Consider the following 21,021-nt stretch of genomic DNA (forward strand, 5'->3'; position numbering starts at 1 on the left):
AAGTTTGTCGGTGTTACCAGCTCCTGTTATGAAGCTATCTGTGTACTTAAAACATGGTGAGACATCAATAAAGGCTAGTCATGCTGACGGCAGTGAGAATCCCGATGGACAGGGGCCCAAAGGGCAGGAGGTAGGAGGGTTGGTACTTAGATTCGACTTAGTGGCTGTGTCAGGGGCGCTCACCTCCTTGGTCCCATTGTCTTGAATGAGCGTGTAAAGGGGCACCACACGGTTGATTTCCAGCAGCACCGGAGTGGGGCTCAGCTGCTCCTTTCCTGGTCGGCGGCAAAGGTGGCAGGTAGACGGACAGCGGCCTTTCTCCTCGCAGCGGATCTCTACGCCTGAGATGAGCTCGTCATCCGAGAGCATCTGGGCGGTCAGCAGACCTGAGAGGTAGGTGATGAAGGGCATGGACTTGAGCTCCTTCTTGCTGCCCAGCTCTGTGGTCTCTGGGGAGGAGAAATAAATTCAGTATTGTTGAATTTAATCAATTTAAGAATCCAATGTGCTAAGGAGCTGGTATCTGTTGGAAAGGGAAGAAGATGCTAGAGAGGCTTTTTGGAAAGAGGACTGGCCTGAAGGTATGGAGTCCAGAATGCAATCTTATGCTACCATTTACGTGAAATAGTCCCCTTTCTCTCTTTGTTCTCACTTTCTCCATATTCAAAGCTGGTAGGAAGGACGAGAGGATTCCCCAAGGACTATACAAGATGTAAATGTTTAAGGGCTTTGTCCCCCGACCAGAAATTCCTTTCTGTCTACTGTCAATTTACACAAAGTCAATCTTTCTTTTAGAAACTCATTCCAGTCCCTATTTTTCAGGAAGTCCCATGTAATAGGGAAAACACAAGTTTTGGAGTCAAGTCAATTTCAGTTGAAATCTCAATTCTGTGGATAATAGCAATGCAACCTTGCAAAGAAGTATCTTAACGTCGAAGAGCCTGTTATTAATTCTGTACAATGTGGTTAATAAATACCGAGTTAAATCGTTATGAGTGATAAATGAGATAGAAGGAGGTGGACCCGTCTGGAAAAAATATCATTTTCCCTTTCTTTATGTGCTCATCTGTCCCCTTGTTCAAACTTCCTTTCCCGCCTCATGCTTCATGTGCACACCGAGATCTGAGTCACGCGTGCTCCGTTCTGTGCTCTCTCTTGATCCATACGACTCGTACCTCCCACTTCTGTGCCTTCACTCTGCCTGTCCTGCTTTTCCGCCTCTGCCTCTTCAAGGCTGTACCACCTATCCATACTCCATGCCAAGGTGACCCTATGCAGAAAGTCTTTCCTCCTTGCCCCATTCCTTCTTCACCAAATAAGTATTTGTGCTTAGAAGACCTTCTCTTGGTAAGCTCATTTTCTCATCCCATTTCCTGCTGACCTCTTCAACCATACGATCAGCTCTTGGAGACCAGGGGCCAGGTCTCCCACTCTTGTCCCCACCTCTTCAGTGCGTAGCATGGTGCTAGGAATGTATGTGAGACTTAATCAAAGAGGAAGATGATGGAACTCTGAAAAGCTAGAATGACAATCATGGTCAAGTCTAAAGGATCTAAAATTTTTCTGAGGAATTCTAGGAATCCCAAGAAGCATCTCAGTAGCTGCTTACCGAGGGCAAGAGGAACACCAAGCAGGCAGAACTCTAAACCCACACCTCAACTTCAAATAGAGTGGTTCTGCTTCTGTCTGTTTGAGACTGGCCTTCTATACAAGATTTCATAAGAAGAGAGGGGTTTGGGGTTATATTAAAAAACTTGAAGAAGCAAAGTGATTTGTATGACACAGAGGTTTCCATTTACATCACATACTACAGTGAACGGTATCTTCAAAGTTGTACAATGCACAGCCTGAGTGGCAAAACAGGGGGGCCCTGTACTAAGGGGCAGAGCTTGCTCCAGGTGACAGATTCTTCCAAGGAAGGCTCCTGCCTCAGTGGAACCAGGGACCCTGGGCACCCAGGCCTGGGAGAAAAAGGAGGGTTGTCTCCTGTTCTTGCCCTCGGCTTGCAATGACATGCAGCTGATCTGGAAATGGGCTTGCCAATTAGAAATACAAATAAATGCAGCCTTCATTCATTATTTTCTGGGCCCTCGAGCCCAGGATCTGGGCTCCACCTTTTCTGTCTGGCTGTCAGCAAACACTTATGAGCATCAGATCAAAGGCTCTGGGGGAGGAAGACAGGCGAATTCCAGCGAACCAACCCTTCAGAGGGATTAAAGAAGGGTAGTTACTAAGATAAACAAAACAAAGCTGTGAAGAAGACATCTCAGCAGCTGGGGAGATGGAGACAGTCTATATACAGACACATCGAGAGAAGATGATGACTTTTAGAAGCGCAGGCCAGAGGGCTAGTTTTGGAGAAGAAAGACTTCAAACTCAAGAGAGAATAACCATGAGGGAGAGAAGCGAGAGGGGGAGTCAGTGCTGCAAAGACATTAGGGCACAGTTAGCCCACACTCTGACCCAGAGGTCTGAGCTATGGCCCCTGGGTCAAATCTAGCCCTCTGCCTGTTTTTGTAAATAAAGTTTTATTGGAACACAACCGCCTTAATTCATTTTATGGTGTTTGGCTACAGTGGCAGAATTGAGTAGTTGCAACAAAGACTCCATGGCCCACAGAGCCTAAAACATTTACTGTCTGATTCTTTACAGAAAAATTTTGGAAACCTCTGCTCTAGCACTAGATTATACATGGGGAAACTGAGTCTCACATTGAGGATCCACTTATAGTTACACAGGGATGGGCAGAATGATGGAATAGTTAAAGTAAAAAGTGTAGAATCAATTAGACCACTGATGCACCTGGATTGTAAGGCGCCAAGGAGAAAAGATCGAGTGGGGCATCTTTTCTCCATAGAGGTCTTTCAAAAACGATTGAAAAAGCACACCTTTGAAAACACTAACCTAGTGCAACTCCCCCATTTTAAACAAGAGGAAATTGTGCCCCAGTGAAGGAAAATGACTTTCCAGGATCACACGGTAAGTTAGTGATCATTTCAGCACACAACCCCAGTCTGCTGATAATTAATTCATCTCTTCAACTATTGTTTTTGTAGCTTATTTTAAAACACAGATGGCCTGCTTTTCAGAGCACCATGCTGTAAGCACACAATTTAATTGGGGAGGAATGTAACATGGCCCTGGGAGTAAAAATTCTCTTGATCAAACAAACATTCATAGCTATTGAGTTAAAGATATAACTATCCGTTTAATAGCAAAACGAGCTATAGATTTGGCTGGTCTGCTTTTGTCCAATAAATCTTCAACTTTCTCAATCTGTCAGGTCAACAAGTGGGATTAAAAGCCTATAGTCCAGGCTGAAACCTGGCCTGCAGTAGCAGTATTGAATTCACAGTCAAACCTAAGGGCTGATTTTGCAAAAGGAGGGAACTTGGGTATCATCTGGTCCAGCCCCAACACTTAACAAGTGAGGAACCCAAGACCTCCAATGGAGAAAGGAATTTACCTCTACGTTCCATGCACATTTATGAGCAATGATCGTTTTTTTTTTAAAGATTGTGTCATGCCTAAGTTATGATCTGGATGAAAGTTACAACAGGAAAGACCATTAGCCATTCCATTAATTATTCCACTGTAGATATTACAATTGCCAAAGCTAATTACTTCACTCTGTGGCTAAAGACCTCTTTTTAAAAGGCTAACCCTATATTCTTCTCCTGCTTAAAACGTCATGCCCTTAGGATAAACACCAAAATCCGTAAGATGGTGGCGAAGTAATGTGGGATCTAGGCAACCCGTCGGCCTCTCCAGTTGGATCTCTTACCCTGCTCCTCTTCATTCTCTTACTTTCAGCTACACTGGCTTTGAGTTCCTTACACATACCGTGCCCTGTGCCTTTCTCCCTCAGTCTGGGCATGTGCTCTTCTCTCTGTACAGAATGCTCTCCCCCATTCACCCCAGCCCCTGGCTTCTCCTGGCTAACTCCCGCCCATCCCTCAGATCTCAGTTCAAGTGCCACTTCCTCAGAAGCGCCTTCCCTGAACTCCATCCCCTGCCACCAGTCTATATTACGGTTCCACACTGAAGATCCTCATAGCATCCTGTTCTATGTATCGCCTGCTAATGTTTCCAGGCTGTAAGTTCCAGGCGGGCAAAAACAGTATTAGTCTTGCTGATCCCCATATCCACTTCACACAGTACCTGGGACACAGTAGGCTTTCCATAAATATTTGCTGAATATGTATTTATATACCCTGACCACTGTGCTCTCTTATCAAAGCATTGCGGGGTCTGAGAGCCACGATGTGTGAATGTCAAGATTGACACTAAATTGACGGCTCGCAATCAAGCGACAACCTCTTCCCAAAGTAAAATGAGCTCTCTCCATTAAGAGGTTAATAGATGAATAGCTGATCAATTTGCCAGTGGTTCTGACCTTCTCTAGGTTTTCACATAAGCCCTTGCCATTGAAGGGATGGGAGAGTTCAGTTAAAACAGGCTGTCTTTAACAGGCAAGGATAAAGAGGACTTTTGAAGAGACTTATCCTCTGTTCACATTTCCCATCCCTCTGAACAATGCTTCCAAAATAGGATCATATCTGGTTTTAAGCCCAATTCAGTTCCAATGACACTACAACCCATTCATTTGAGAACCTGCCAACTGAACTCTCTTTTTTCTCCTCCCAAATTCCTGCTGGGTATTATTTTGTTGCCACCAAAAAAAAAAAAAAAAAGCCTCAGTTGAAGTGACAACTCCTTGTTGGGAGGGCAGCCAGGGCTTTTCGGCAGGAGGTGAAGGCACTGCTTGCCCTCATCTAGAAAACAAAACAAAGGCATTAGACTAAGGGCTTCTGGGAGAGCCAAGGCTGTGCGAATGTTTGTTCAATATTCAGCCACAGCTCAGGGCGCTGCCTTCCGAGTCAGACAGGCTTGCTTGGCAGTAGGCTTGCAATTGAAGCATTTAAAGACTCCATAGGGACCAGAGGGGCTCAAATTAGAAACGTTAAGGGTGGGGAAGAGGGTGAGACTTTTATATCATAAAGAATGGCCTTTATTGCAGCAGTGGCCTCCCAGGAATTGCTGAAATGGGATCATTTCTTAGGAGGAGTTACTGTCTCCTGTTGGAGGAAGGCGATTGCCCTGAGGCCTGACTCAAGGACCCACACAAATACCTCCTGGACGGAAGGGAAGGAGCTCGCTGAAAGGCCACCGGCGAGGTGTGCACTTGTGTGTCATGCAATCTGAACATCTCAGCCCACCAGCCAGAGCTCAGCACCCTTGAGCCATAAAAGTACCAACCTGAAAGCGTTAGTGTGACGATGAAATACGGAGCCCGGCAAAGGTGAAGCGTTCAGTCAGTATCAGCTGCTCTTATTGTTGTTTCTGTGCTTGTTGTAATTAGTAGTGCTGTTGTTGTCACAGGATGTTAAAATGAAAATGTCTATTGAGGCACCAAGACGAAATAGAAGTGAAAATCCAAAGCCAAGCCCCTTCTCTGCAGAATTTACAAAAGGGATGGATCCTAACTTGTTTCATAACGCTAGAAACCTCAGCCAGAACAAGAAAATAAAACAAGGTCAGAGAGTCGAAGGGGCCGATTTGGGGGAGATTTACTTTGCAGAGCTATTACTTCGCGTTTAGCGTTCCCAGCGCCCCGTGGGCGACACATAGAGGATGCTGACTTCTAATCCCAAGTGTGCCTCCTGGTGTTTTCAGCACCTGGGAAGACAGTGGACTGGGATTTTACTCCACCTGCAAAAGTTCTAGTGGCCGGTGGCAACTCACAGGAGGGGCTGCCTGGGGATCAGCCCAATAGCCAGAGGCAGCCAGTGTGACAAATGCTTGAGGATTTTCCCCTGGACCAGATGGGAGGCACCCGGGAGAAAGAGCTGGCCTGGAACTGTTAGGAGTCCTACCGGGAGGAATTCTAACAGAGGTTTGGGGAGGGGGTCCCCACAGTGAAAATTTCCATGAGGTGGGAAGCCAGAGAAGGTGAATGGGGACGAGCAACAGCCAGACAATGAGAAATTACATTGTCTCAGGTCTTGGAAGAAGTCTCCAGAAATGGGTTTTGCAGAAAAGCCCCTGAAAAATCTCCCAAGAGAAATGGCTAGCTTTAAAAATCTGTCAGGACCAGAGAACACAGAGCCAGGTACACAGGTACCAGGGCAAGTGAGACCTTTCTAATCCTTACCACTTCTCTCTCCTTCTGCTTCGATCTTGGAGGGAGAGGAAAAAGGGCAAGGTAGAGAAACAGAACAAAGGCAAACCTTGCCCTACCTCTTAATGCCCCCACTGAGGAGGACAAAGAGATATGATTTGTCAAATTTAGGAATTTGATTAAAATCTTGCGCCGGACATCCTGATTCCTGATTTGAAACTGTGCTAAAATGCCTACAGCACTGTCTGATCCATAAAAGTGATAATAGATTAGATGTGCCCTGCTAACACTTTTATCTAGGAGCAGAGGGAGGTTATCCCAGCGAATACATGAAAAGCAGTGTGGGAACCAATTCACATTTGTAGAGGAATACCTCGTTTTATTGGGCTTCACTTCAGTGTACTCTCTGCAGATATGGTGTTTTTTCCCAAATTGAAGCTAAGACCCTCCACCAGCAAAAAGATGATGACTCACTGAAGGTCCAGAGGATGGTGAACATTTTTTAGTAACGAAGTATTTTTTTAATTAAGGCACATGCATTGTTTGTTTAGACCAATGCTGTTGCACACTTGATGGGCTATAGTGTGAACGTAACTTCTCTGATGCACTAGGAAAGTGGAAAAAATTGTGTGGCTCGTTTTGTTGCGACATTCACTTTATTGCGGTGGTGTGGAACGGAAGCCCGGTATCTCCAAGGTCCGCCTGCACTTTTGAACATCATCTGAGCATATTCATAAGCTGTATTTTGATTTTTCTCAGTTTGTATTGTCAACGGAAGCATGTACAGCATCATCATTACAGTGCTCATCCCATTTTTAGTTTCAGTTGATGTGCTAGTTAAATTAATATCTGCCTCCCCATCTGAACTGTGAGCTCCGTCAAAGTGAAGACCATGGTGGTTTTAATGGCCATTTGCATCCCCAACACAGAGTTCCCTGTCTGATATCCTGTAGACAGTTTGCAAGGAAATGTCTGAATAACTGAGTAGCTGAATGTGATCTGACCTTTTTCCTTTAAACCTTTCTGCTCATGTAACACTTATCAGACTTCAAACTCATCATCTCAATGTCTCACTACAGCCTCAAAAGCTGGTCTTAACCTTACTTTATTGATGTATAAATGGTAGCTCAGAGAGGTAAGGTAATTTGTCCAAGGCCACACAGCTAATAACTAGTCTAGCTTCTTGTACCTGGCTCCACTATTCCTTCCATTGTTCATATTTCCTCTCCCCAAAATTTGCAGCTCTGATTTTCACTTTTACACAGTGAGTCATCTCTTTTGCAAACACTTGAGCCTTCCCTGTTCCTACCACCCCCCACATAACACCCCCAAGCTCCCCACCCCTTTCCATGGGCTAAAGGATCTCATGAGTAAAAGGCACTTTAGAGGTCACTTAGTCAGGAACTCCATCTAATGTCTCATTCACCACCAAATCATCCTCCAACTTCTTTTTGGACACTTCTAATGATGCAGAACTCATTACCTCATTAGGCCTCTAGTTCCATTATGGGACAGCTCTGTTGCACTTGGATTGCTTCCCATCCAGGGACTGCATTTCTCAGCCGAAGCATCAGACCCAGACCCAGAGTTATGCACTTTAAGCTATTTAGACACCCTATCTAAAGTGCTCACGCCTGCCCCCTACTTGGAGGTCATGCTAAAATTAACGAACAAGGTGCATGAACACTCCATGCCAGGAACTGTGGGGGCAGTCTTGAGAAGCTTCTGATAAGGGGTGTGTGTGTGTGTGTGTGTGTGTGTGTGTGTTGCATATTTGAGGAGTGGAAGGGGAAGCAATAGTGGAGACTGAAAAGAAGACAGACCTGCAACTGCCAAATTCTAAGACAACTGATCTAACCTAATTCACAGCTTCTTCCTTAGACACACAAGTAATAAGCACAATAACAGAGGGGCAGCTACAGCCCAGTGACTTGCTTGGGTTTGAACTCCAGCTCTTCCATTTCCAGCAGGGTGACCTTGGACAAGTCCCTTCACTTCTCTGAGGCTCTGTTTCTCATCTATAAGATGTCAGTGATGTTAGTATCTAAGTCTTGTTATATTAGGAGGGTCCATGAGAAACAGAACCCAGTGGGGAATTTACAAAGTCTAGGGCGTCAAGAGAATCATCCGAGTTATTTGTTCCAGCCTTTGGCCCTCACCTCAGCATTCTTCAATTCTTGTGCATGTCTGAGCCTGTAAATCTCTCCTTGAAACCTGCTGGTGCTTTAACCACACTGCCAGGAATTTCTCCTTAAGCTACCTGCTTGCTACCTAGTGGAATACAGCAGACAAGTGTAGAATTGACACAATAGCTTTGAATCCAAAGCTATTGAGTCAGACCTCCTGGTTTTGAATCCTGGCCAAGTTAACCTGACGTCTTCAGCCGTAATCTCCTCATTTGTAAAATGGGGATACTAGGTCCTCATTGAACTGCTCTGAGCATCAAACGAGAGTTGCAGCCCTAGCTGATTTACACCTTTGATCACATATGGTCCTCACTGTCACCCTACAAAGTGGAGACTGTTGCTCCCTTTTATAGGTGAGGGATACTTGATAAGAGGACCCTTGTTTCAAGTGAAAGCAGTTAAATCTCTGAGAAAGGCCATACTTACTCCCTGAGGTGCAGGGAGAAGGACCCCTGGACATTGCCCAGCAGTCCAGTAGTGGATGACGTCTTTTGTTTGTTTGCAGATAAGAATTCTTTTAATAGACATATTTTTAAAAGTACTAAAATAGGGGGTGGCCGGTTAGCTCAGTGGGTTAGAGCGTGGTGCTCTTAACAACAAGGTTGCCGGTTTGATCCCCACATGGGCCACTGTGAGCTGCGCCCTCCACAGCTAGAATGAAACCAACTACTTGACTTGTTGCTGCTGGGTCCTGGAAAAACACACATAAAATAAATAAAAAGTTAAAACGAAGAAAAGTACTAAAATACCCACGTGGTTCTGCCGTGTTATTTGTCCTACAGAAAGCTAAGGGGCAGAATGAAGAATTCCAGTGCATGTCATTGGAGTGCAAAGTGGGTCTTCCCATCACAGACTAAGGCGTGCTCAGTCTTCCTTACCTGACCGCTGGCCCCCATCCCCGACACACAGCCTTTTCATCCCTTTTGCTGTTCACTGAGCAGTCAGCATTGAAGTTCCCTCCCACCTCTTGGGAGAAGGTGGGCTGTAGCCAGTCCTAGAGGAGGCTGGAAAAAGCCCGTGTGTGATCTCCTGCTGCCCTCTAGTGCCTGCTTAAGATGATTGCTCTTGGGAAAAAAATCTGTTGGTTCTTCCATGCCAAAGAATGGTAACTGTGAGCAAAGCAACTTGCTAGGCGCTGAGGATATCAGGGAAGACAGTCAAGGCTTGGCGATGACACAAGGAAGCTTTGTGTGATGTACAAGGGTTCTGAGGCATCTGCTTAGAAGGCCTATTCAGTGCCAAGTTTAAAGCTATGCATTGGAGGGGGATGGTGGTGGTGAAATTATGAATAATGATTTCCAATCCTAGGGGTGCCCAAGTGTAGAGATTTGACTGCGTGTATCAGCTAAGAAGGAGAAGCCAGAAGAGGAGGAGAGGGGAAAGGCAGGAGACCAGGCAGAGAGAAGAGGCAGAGACGGTGGAGCAGGATCCTGAAGGAACTAGGACGAGATGAACTCCCAGGTAGCAATGGAAAGGATGTGGTCTGAATGTCAAAGACATCTGGGTTTGAATTTCTATGTGTGCAACCATGGCCTCTGGGTGTAGTTATGCAAGTTGCATACTGCACAGCTGTGACGAGGCAAGAGGGTGAGTAGGACAGAATCTAGCCTTTAGCTCCACGAGCCATTCCTGCGCCCATGGGGTTTAATCCAAGTGGAAGAGCACCATTTCCTAATTCATAGAAAAGGTGACTCCTGGGCTAGCTGAGGCTCTGCATACAACCCTGGACAAGCTTGAGAGACATCCTCTCTCAGAGCCTCTGCTCTTTTATGTAGAAAGCAATGGTAATATCACTGACAGCACAAAGTTGTCGTTAGGATTTAAGATAATGTATGTCCATGCCACCCAAGAAATTTTAGTTCTTATTGTTACTAGTATTGTCATAACAACCTAGTTTTATTTTTAAGATGAGGTGGGATAAGTCTTTTGAAAAGAGAGATAGTAGAAAGAAAAATTACCTTTCCTAAGCTTCTACTTTTCTTTCCCAAGCACAAGACATCATGGATCTCATCGACTGAATCCTCATAACTGTGATGTATACTAGCCACATGAGGTCTGACCATTAAGTTCGCAAACTTGCTTGCCACCGGGCGCTTACACCGGCAGCTCTGTACAAACAGCTCGGTAAGGTTTCATAACCTTGTATGTCAGTGTCTCACGCCTGTGTTCGTGTCGACGCGTGGCGGTGTCTTGCTGAGTGGTGTTCATTATTGTGGTTGCGTGTTTTTGTGTGCTGCCGCGAGAATGTCTGAGCTTGAATTAGAGCAATGAACAAACGTGAAATTTCTTGTTAAGTTTGGCAACAGTGCAAGTGAAATCAGGGACATGTTAGTCCAAGTTTATGGGGATAATGCCATGAAGGAAATGGCAGTGTACAAATGGATTAAACGTTCTATTGAGGGGAGAGAACGTGTCACGGATGAAGAGAGGTCAGGACGGCCAGTAACAAGCAGAACTGACGAAAACATTGCAAAAACTCATCGATGTATGTCAAAATCGTCAGCTGACTGTGAGAAGCATAGCAGACCAAGTAAACATTGATAGAGAAACAGTTAGGAAAATCTTAACTGAAAATCTTGGCATGAGAAAGGTGTGTGCAAAAATGGTCCCCAAGGAGCTCACTGATTAACAAAAGCAAAGGGAGTTTTTAGCCCCTTTTAGTAAACAAATAACTGTATTGGAACACCCTCCTTACTCACCTGATCTGGTTCCCAATGACTTCTTTCTTTACCCAAAGATAAAGGAAATATTGAAAGGAAAACATTTTGATGACATTCAGGACATCAAGGGTAATATGACGACAGCTCTGATGGCCATTCCAGAAAAAGAGTTCCAGAATTGTTTTGAAGGGTGAACTAAGTGCTGGCGTCAGTGCATAGTTTCCCAGGGGGAGTACTTCAAAGGTGACCATAGTGATATTCAGCAATGAGGTATGGAGCAGTTTTTCTAGGATGAGTTCGTGAACTTAATTATTAGACCTCGTATTACAATTTTTATAACTGTATTTTACAACTGAGAAAACAGAGGTTCTGAGAGGTGACAGGCTGCAGCCAAAGGCCATTAGACATTCAGGGTCTGACTCCAAAGCCACTTTTCTGTCCAATGGAAGGCCCGCCTTCTCCTCCCTGGGATCCCATTCCTCCTTTCTTAAAAACTCTGCTCAAAACTTATCCCTTTAAGGAACAGTCCCAAAATTAGTTCCTCCTCAACTCCTACCTCCTCTTTCCAGTAGCTTTTTAGGCTAGGGGTCATGGAGGAAATGCCCCAAAGGAATCATTCCTGGATGGCGCCTCTGAGATGTTAATGACCTGCTTTACATGGAGACTCTTGACTGTCCTGCTTGGACATGACCTTCAGGCAGGAGAGCAGGACAACAAGTCACACCAGGCCACCTGGGGCTGGTGGGAGGTTACCACAGTCAAGCATTGAGGCAGGTATAAACCTGGGGTGGGGTCAGTTGCAGGCATTGGTGTGAAGAGCCATCAGAAAACAAACAGCCATCCTCTGACCGCTTTCCTAGGAGGCTCCAGTCTTGCTGTCATACTTATAATTATTTTCACCAACATCTTAACAACACTCAAGTGAAAAGATCGTCTTTATGAGGGTAAAAGGGGATCCCATATATGGTGATGGAAGGAGAACTGACGCTCGGTGGTGAACACACAATGTGATATATAGATGATGTATTACAGAATTGAACGCCTGTAACTTTACTAACAATTATCAACCCAATAACTTAAATTTAAAAAATATCATCTTTAAACATGTTGACAGGCAATACTTTTGGAGAACACATTCAAGGTGAGTTACTTCTCCCATCAGCTTCCCTCTTCCCTGTAGCTGTGCTGCTAGGGATGGAGAGAAGGACTAAGAAGCCCACCTACCTAAAATTTAAAATAAAATAAAAACCAACGGCTAGCACCCATCATGGATTCCCTGTCTTATTGCTGAGGAAATCAGTACAATTAACAACAATAATAGCTATGACTTTACATGCACATATTCCAGGCCAGATGTTCTGCTCTTTGCTTCACATGCATTGTCTCATTTGGTCTGTATAAATCTAACATTGAGAGGTAGTTTTAATTCTTGCTTTTCAAAGATGAGCAAACGGAAGCTCACAGAGGGGAAATCCGGGGCTGGGGAGAAGTAGACTTCCACTTTGACCTGTCTTACTTATAAGCACTTTTCCACTGTCTTAAACTGCCTCCATCTGCTAGTTTATAGTGCTTCCGTGTAAGAAACAATATAAATATATATATATGTTATATAAATATATATGAGATTTATATATATATATAAAACATACCTATACAGAGATTAGATAGATAGAATTTTTCACTAAGAAACACTGAAACAATTAACCAAAACAAATACAAATGGTTACTCACAAGGGGAGTAAGAGAACAGAGTCAAGGGGACAAGGGGACAAGCCAGAATTTTTTTAGTGTGTCTTGTTTTATAAGTTTTATATTTAGAACCACATAAAATTATCATACATTTTTTACATCATAAAAGACAAAAAAAATCTCTACAAATTCTATGCAAACTGAAAAAAAAAACGAAAACAACTAGCTATATATCAATGTATTGGCATAACCACACAGAGAAAAATCATTATTTTGAGTGCCTTTCAAAGGTAGTATTTTGCTTTTACGTGCTTTAGTGAGAAGTATTCCAAAGAAAACCATAATCTGCAAATAAATCTTAAAGGAGATGAAATAGACTTATTGCTAGTTGTAATATTGGCATCATTTATTTGGAAACTATTATGTGAATATCGTGGGCTATAGCAAACAAGCCATTATGTTTCTGTCATTAGGAAATAAAATTATCAGCATAAGAGGCAACCGAAGCAGGTATAATGTCAAAGAGATTGGGAAAAAAATATGCACATTGAAATTTCAACTGGAAATCACATAAACTTATAATTTATTTTTCTGTTTAAAAAAAATAATAAAAAAATAAAAAAAATCATAGCTCTGGCCACCAAAAAAGGCCTAGCAATAATAGCAACCTAATAGCAGTAACTACCCTTAATGACCAGACTCTTGTTTTTAAATATCAGTTCCCACTAAAAGGAACAAAAGATTCTTGGAAAACATCCCTATCCCAAGTCTGGAATAGGTATGGTACAAGCTGCGCCTAGGATACCTTGCTGTGCCAAAAAGCAAGATAGCTGCCAAACATTAAAGTGGCCATTTCAAAAGAACACAGAAGCCAATTTAGAGGGGCTCACACTGGCCTAGCATTGCACAAATTGAACATCAAAGTAGGTAATAACTGTAATTGATTGCAACAGATCAAATAAATACATTTCCGGTAATTCAGAATGTTCCTGAAACCCAAACCAAAAAACAAATGACCAAAGCTCATTGGAGATGGCTAGCAGACCAGCTCATTATTCTGAAAATTAATGAAAGAATCGAGTATTAGTCAATCTTTCATCATATGAACTGGATTTCAGGGTAACCACATTTTTCTTGATGAAAATATCACAGGTTACAAAAGCAGGAAAAATGATAGAATTAGAAAATTACTATTTTGCAATCTAACAAAATAATAGATTTAGACAGTCATCATCAATGAATCCTAAAACCATTTAGAGAAAGGCTGATAGGAAAATTTATAATCAATGGACCAGACTTATAGCAGCTGACCTGCTATTCAATCTTAACGTCACTAATTCTAGTAAAACCAGACATTCAGTGATTTGTTATGATGCCATAGGAAGTGCAGGCATGGTCTGTGTACTTCAGCTGGCATTCTTTGGGCCCATAGATAGAATTCAAGGGTCTGTGAATTTGTGTAGGGAAAAATACATCTTTATTTTCAATACCCTCTAATGCAATTTAGCATTTCCTGACATTATGAATTGAGGCAACAAATTATAGTAGTATAGCACTTCCTGTGACTTTGACACAAATTCACCTGTATTTCTATCACATTACAGTTGCCACAAATATTTTAATTATTTATGTTCAACTTCACTTAGACGTTATTTTAGCTATTAGACTCTCCACTAGATCTAGTCATTAATATAGGAGCACATATATTACTCCTTTACAATTTTTTTTTTATATTTTGCTAACTATATTGTGATAGAGTTTCTTTTTCGTGTAGTCCCCATGCATTTAATTTTATGCATTTAAAAACATTCTGAGAAGGGGATCTATAGCCTTCGTCACTCTACAAAACGGGTCCATGGGTCAAAAAAAAGTTAAAAAAAGAAAGAAGTGATGAATCTCTAGGAGAGAGCATCAAGTTAAAAAACACCAAGAGAAAAGCAATTAGCTAAATCTGCAAAGTGGAAAATTCTAAAACAACAAAGAAGTCGATGTGTTCAACAAATACTGGCACTGGCAACATTATAGGTGAAACTATTAAAGATTAAAGGAGACTAAGTGAAACATGTAGACATGTTGATCCTTATTTAAACGCACCTACTATAGAAAGATATTTTGAAGCAATTAAGGAGATTTGAATATGAATTGCTAGATGTGATACTGATGTTGAGATTATGTTAAAAAAATATTTATCTGTTAGAGATACATACTGAGGTATTTATAGGAAGAAGGATATGGTGTCTGGAATTTGCTTTCAAAGACTCCAGCAACAGAAAACAAATGGGGGTGAGGGATAGCTGAAGCAAAACTGACAAAATATTGACAACAATTACTGCAAGGTAATGAGTACAGAAGGGTTCACTATACCGTTTTATCTCCTTGTAGATGTACTTTTCTCAGTAAAACACTAAGGAAAGAGGGCTGCCAAAAGGATTACATAAAATCACTAAAGACAATTATTGCTGGGGAGTAGAATGAGAAGGGATTTTCCACATCTACATTATGTGCTGTTCTGAATCTTTTAAATGCATTTTCACTTGTATTCTGGTTAAAAGTTTAAGAATAACAATAAAATGTTCCTATTCTTAGAAAAATAAATTGGAATAATGGATAGCAGTGAAGTGAGGAGAATATGTATGGGAGACGTGGGGGGTTTGGGGAAAAGAGACAGTTTCTTTGTCTGCTGCCAGCCAATCTTACAGATGCCAACTGATGGAGAGGGTAATGGTAGCCCCCATAAAGAGAAGGCTGGCTGAAATCCTGGAGCTAAGAGGATGGGAAGTCTGCCTTGAGGTTGAGACATGGGGCTTCGCAGAAATAAGGCACACGGGAAAATTTCCAGCCGTCCTCATTTAGGACTGAGTCGGGTTGAAGTTGAGGTCACTACACATGGGACATTCTCTGGGCACACCTTCCATGCTCTTAGCATTTTTCAAGCACCTACTTGGCCAATGTTGGATTCCTGCTGACCTTTGACCATTATAAATTGGGTCTGGCCAATGCACACACGTATGTGAAATTAAAATAAAGTTTCAAAATGTTGAACTAGCTGTTTGCCTATCAGCTCAATGAAATAGAAAACAGAACAAAATGACAAGGTCAAATCCAAAACTTCCCTGCACAAGGACATTTAAGCAGTCTCATTTGTGATGGTTAAGTGCTCAAAGCTGGGCCTGTCAACTTGACAAACTTAGTATGACAACTTAGGAAGGCCAGGGAAATTTTTTTTCACATATTTTCCCATAGTAAGCACATTAACTATAAAAACTTATATTTATTGGAAAAACGCTTATTGGCTATTCAGCATCATCAAAGTCTGCATGAACAGATTAAAGGGGGAATTTTTTTAATGTTTATATTTATACAAAACTAACCAACGTAATGGTGATATTAAGGTGGTGGAGAAAATTGACTGTTTTTAAATGCTCTTTTATGCTGTAAATTGAACTTGAATTCAAACATCTATTGAACACTTACCATGTGCCAGATGTAGGCTACATTGAGAAACACAAGAGACTGAGTATGGAATATGGAGGTTAGAGTCAGAGTTTCAGGAGAATACTTTCAGTAGACTAATAACAGACAGACAGATAAATGGATACATACATACATACATACATACACAGAATAAGAAATTGAGGGAGGGAGAAAAGAAAAAAGGAATGGAGGGAGGGAGTACGGAGGACAGGGAAAGGGAGGAAGGAGTTATTGGGAGGGAGGGAGCCTCTGAAATGGCCTGCAATGATCTCACCTTCTGATATACATTGCTTGTTATAATCTCTTCCACAGGAGCAACTTGCTTTTTTTTTTTTTTACCTTTATTTATTTGGAGCAGAGGCATTGTTTTTTGGGTTTTTTTTTTAATTTATTGGGGTGACAATTGTTAGTAAAATTACATAGATTTCAGGAGTACAACTCTGTATCACATCATCTATAAATTACATCGTGTGTTCACCACCCAGAGTCAGTTCTCCTTCCATCACCATATATTTGATCCCCCTTACCCTCACCTCCCACCCCCCACCCCCCTATCCTCTGGTAACCACTAAACTATTGTCTGTCTTGTTTATGAGGTTTTTTTTTTCCTTAGACATTTATCATTTATATCCCTCACACTGTGGACCCCCCGCCCCCCATCCACTATCTCTCTGACATCGCACCGAGCCATCCCATTCCCACTATTTCCACTCCCAATGCTGTACTCTGCCTCTTGTAAATGTATACATACCTATATATACACATATGTATGTATGTATGTATATATATATATATATATATATATATATATATATAATATTATAGTTGGCATGCATTATTGTTCAGCTTCAGGTGAACAGTGCAGTGATCAGGCATCTACATCTTCCCTGAGGTGGTCTCCGAAATGGTACACATGTCTATCGGATACCCTACAAAATCTACAACATTATTGATTACGTTCCCCAGATTAATTTTCAAAACCCCGTGGCCATCTTGTGGTTACTGATTATTTTCTAATCCCCTCACCTTCCCCCTTACGCCAACACCCCCCCCCGCCCATCTAGCAACCCTCAGTTTTTCCTCTTTGTCTCCAAAACTGTTTCTGATTAGTTCATTCACTCATTCTTTTCTTTAGATTCCACATATAAGTGAGATCATATGGTACTTATCTTTCTCTGTCTGTCTTATTTCACTTAACATAATGTTCTCTAGGTCCATCCATGTTGTTGCAAATGGTAAGATTTATTTCTTCTTTATGGCTGCGTAATACTAGGAGTAACTTGCTTTTAAACAACAGAATATGGCAACATTGAAGCGATGTCACTTCTGTCATTAGGTTACAAAACACTGTGACTTCTGTCTTGCTCATAGACTCTTGCTGGCTTTGAGGAAACAAACTGTCATGAAGAGACTCATGTGGCAAGGAACGGAAGACAGTCTCCAGCCAAAAACCATCAAGGTTGAGGCCCCCAAACCCCTTAAGAACGGAATCCTGCCAACAACTACGTAAGTGATGTTGGAAAACAATCCTTCCCCAGTCAGACCTTCGAATGAGACCACAGCCCTGGCCAAGAATTTCACTGCAGAATGTGAGACACCGTGAAGCAGAGGGTCTAGCTACACTGTACTCAGAGTCCTAACTCACAGAAACTGTGAGAAAAAAAAATGCATGTTGTTTTAAGCTGCAAAGTTTTGGGGGCAATTTGTTATACAATGATAGATAAGTAATACAGGCAGACAGATATAATTTTATGTTATTTCACGAAATTTTTAGCAATTATAAACCTGTAGGCTTAGACAAATTTGGTTAGGATGAATTTGAATTTGAATTTTCTCCCTTACAACCTGTAAACAAGAAATTGTCCTTCCTCCTCAGAATTCAGTTGCTAATAAGGGAAGAAAGGGACACTATTTTGTCAAGAATAGTGATAGTAACAATAATAACACAATATTAGCTAATATTCATAGAGTACTTATACTTCATCAAGCAGTGCTCTAAAAGCTTCAGATCTATTAAGTCATCTAATTCACAACATTACCATGTGGCAGATAACTACTATTATTCCTATTTTGCAGAGGTAGAAAGTAAAGTACAGAGAGGCTAAGCGAGTTGTCCAAGGCTATACAGCTTGTCTTTCAACCAGTTATCAAGCGTTACTTCAAATTATCTTCTAATCTATTCTCTAAAAGAATCTTCCAGGTGGATGGGACCGGGGTTCCAACCTGGGTCTGACTCCAAAGCCCCTGCTCTTCCTTCTCCATAATGGAGACTGTAACAAACTTATTTACAATAATACTAAATACGGCACAGAGAACACTACTACCTGTTAGGCAACATCCTACAGTGCAAGTGCTTAACATCCAAAATCTTATTTTGCTCCCCCAAATCCTGTGAGTTAGCTATTGTTATTTCCACTTTAAAGAGAATGAAAGAGGTTAAACTGAAGGTCCTCTTTGGAAATAAGATGATACTTAGCTTATAGGGTGGTGTTACCTGTTAAATTGTGTCCCACCAAAATATATGTTGAAATCCTAACCCCCAGTACATCAGAATGTAACTTTATTTGGAAATAGGGTCATTGTTGATATCATGAGTTAAGATGAGGTCATACTGGAGTTTTAATAAAATGAAGATCATACTTAATCTAATCTGACTGGTGTCCTTATAAGAAGACACACACACACACAGAGAAAAGAATGCCACGTGAAGACAGAGACACATAGTAAAAAAAAAATGTCTATGTGAAGACAGAAGCAGTTCTGGCATTATGCCACCACAAGCCAAGGAATGATGGGCCACCAGAAGCTGAAAGAGGCAAGGAAGGATCCTCACTTAGAGATTTCAGAGAAAGCATGGCCCCACTGACACTTTGACTTCAGACTTCTAGCATCCAGAACTTTGAGAGAATAAATTTCTTTTGTTTTCAGCCACCGAGTTTGTGATACTTGGTTAAGACAGCTCTAAGAAACGGATACAGGTGGTTTAAATGTTAAATGAAAACATGACATCAAAATGCTGAATACAGAGTACAGACATATTTTCTTTTATGGAGCTTTGCTTTATTGTACTACGCAGATGCTGCCTTTATTTATTTATTTATTTTTTTTTACAAATTGAAGGTTTGTAGCAACCCTGCAACAAGCAAGCCTTTTAGTGCCATTTTTCCAACAGCATTTGCTTTGCGGTTCTGTGCCACATTTGGGTAATGCTCACAGTATTTCAACTTTTTCATTATTATTATATTTGTTATAGCGATCTTTGATGTTACTATTCTAGTTAAAACTCACTGAAGGCTCAGATGATGGTTAGCATTTTTTAGCAATAAAGTATTGTTTTAATTGAGGTATGTACATTGTTCTTTTAGACATGATGCTATTGCACATTTACTAGAGTACAGTATAGTGTAAACACAACTTTTATGTACTGGGAAACCAAAAAATGTGTGTGATTCACTCTCCTGAGACATTCGCTTTACTGCGGTGGTCTCCAATGGAACCCACCGCATCTCCGAGGCGAGGTATGCCTGTATCTAAAGTGCTGCACAAAGAATATTTTAAAATGGTCTCTGTGTATGAGGGATGCTAATATGGTGCCAGGGTATGCAAAGCTACACGATTACAATGAGAGTATTTGCCCAGGGTGTTTATTTTACTCTGAGATTTTGTGCAAAGTACGGTAATTAACTGGTAAGTAAGTCAAACATTAAAAAAAAAAAAAAAAAAAAAAAACGTAGTCAAAGGCAAATTTTTTTTAAGAGGAAAAAAAGGGTTTTTGTTGTTGTCGTCATTGTTGTTTAAGGCCATGCTTAGACTACATCCCCAGACTATTAGGAGTACTGTGAGCTCCTCTCCGTGATTGCAGGAATATCAATATAAAAATATGATCAGTCTTGAATTGAGACTTTGGGCTGGTACCTGTGGTTTTCAGCAAACAGGGTGCAAACTCCCTACCTGGTCTGAGAAGAGGGTATAAGTGAGGTCTCAAGGCTGGTGAGAAGGTATTTCACAGCAATTGTCCCATCTCCCCCACCTGCAACACAGGCGCTGGTACAGACCCCTGTCCAGAGAGGTTCCTTGCCGTTCTGGTGAAACAGGCCACACTAAGTCTCCACCATGGTAGAAACCCAGGGCGGAGGGCAATCCCTGCTCTTCTCTGGCGATACCGCTCAGAACAGCTCATCTAAGTATCTTTGCCTTGGCAGAATCATGCTCTGTGTTCACAATGACAGTCATGATTTGACCCATAATCCCTGACTTCTTAAGCCTTGTCATCTCTCCTATTCTCTTTTGATTCTTACAAACAAACCTTGATAAAACAGAAAGAGAGCTGGTGTCGTAAAACGTGCGTAGTCTGTACGTAGTAGTTGAAAGCATAGCATGGGCCTGACTGGCCTAGGTTTGTACCCATGCCCTACCACTTCCCAGGAGGCAACTGTAAAGTTACTGAGCCTCAGTTGCCTCTTTTGTAAAGTGGAGCTACTGATATCTACGTGAATCACTGTTGAGGGGATTCATTGTGACTTGGAACAATATCTATGAGGTGCCTGGTATATTGCTGGTGTTGAAAAAATGGTTGGTCCTTATTCAAGTGACCCTATTGAGTCATTCTGCAGCTAGACATTCTGCTCTAGTGTCTTTGCCTTGGCAGAATCTAGGTCAGAGGGGAATGTGATGTGCCTAAGGTCACATTTCTGAGTCTGACTCACCTACTCGGCAAGTGTTATGTGCTGGGCACTGTGCTAACAGATGTGACAACAAATGAGCATTGTCCTTCAGGGATTTCACAGCCCCCTGGTGAAGATTGCAAGGACGTGGATAAAAACTCCAACCGGGTATGTGTTTCGTGAGAAATCGTCGAAGTACAAGTCTTAGTACTCACTAAGCATGCAGT

The 21,021-nt window shown here is 41.9% G+C and overlaps 1 protein-coding gene across 5 annotated transcripts in view; it reads right to left on the bottom strand.

The window, feature by feature from the left end:
• ASTN2 (astrotactin 2) overlaps positions 1-21,021 on the bottom strand; it is an 836,425-nt gene that overhangs the window by 175,137 nt on the left and 640,267 nt on the right. For all 5 annotated transcript variants that reach the window (XM_033122811.1, XM_033122810.1, XM_033122808.1 and 2 more), the window contains one exon: positions 184-449. In XM_033122811.1, the coding sequence (XP_032978702.1) occupies positions 184-449 (266 nt within the window). The remainder of the gene's footprint in view (positions 1-183; positions 450-21,021) is intronic.

Source organism: Rhinolophus ferrumequinum, chromosome 12 (assembly GCF_004115265.2).
Source record: "Rhinolophus ferrumequinum isolate MPI-CBG mRhiFer1 chromosome 12, mRhiFer1_v1.p, whole genome shotgun sequence".
Taxonomy (NCBI): domain Eukaryota; kingdom Metazoa; phylum Chordata; class Mammalia; order Chiroptera; family Rhinolophidae; genus Rhinolophus; species Rhinolophus ferrumequinum.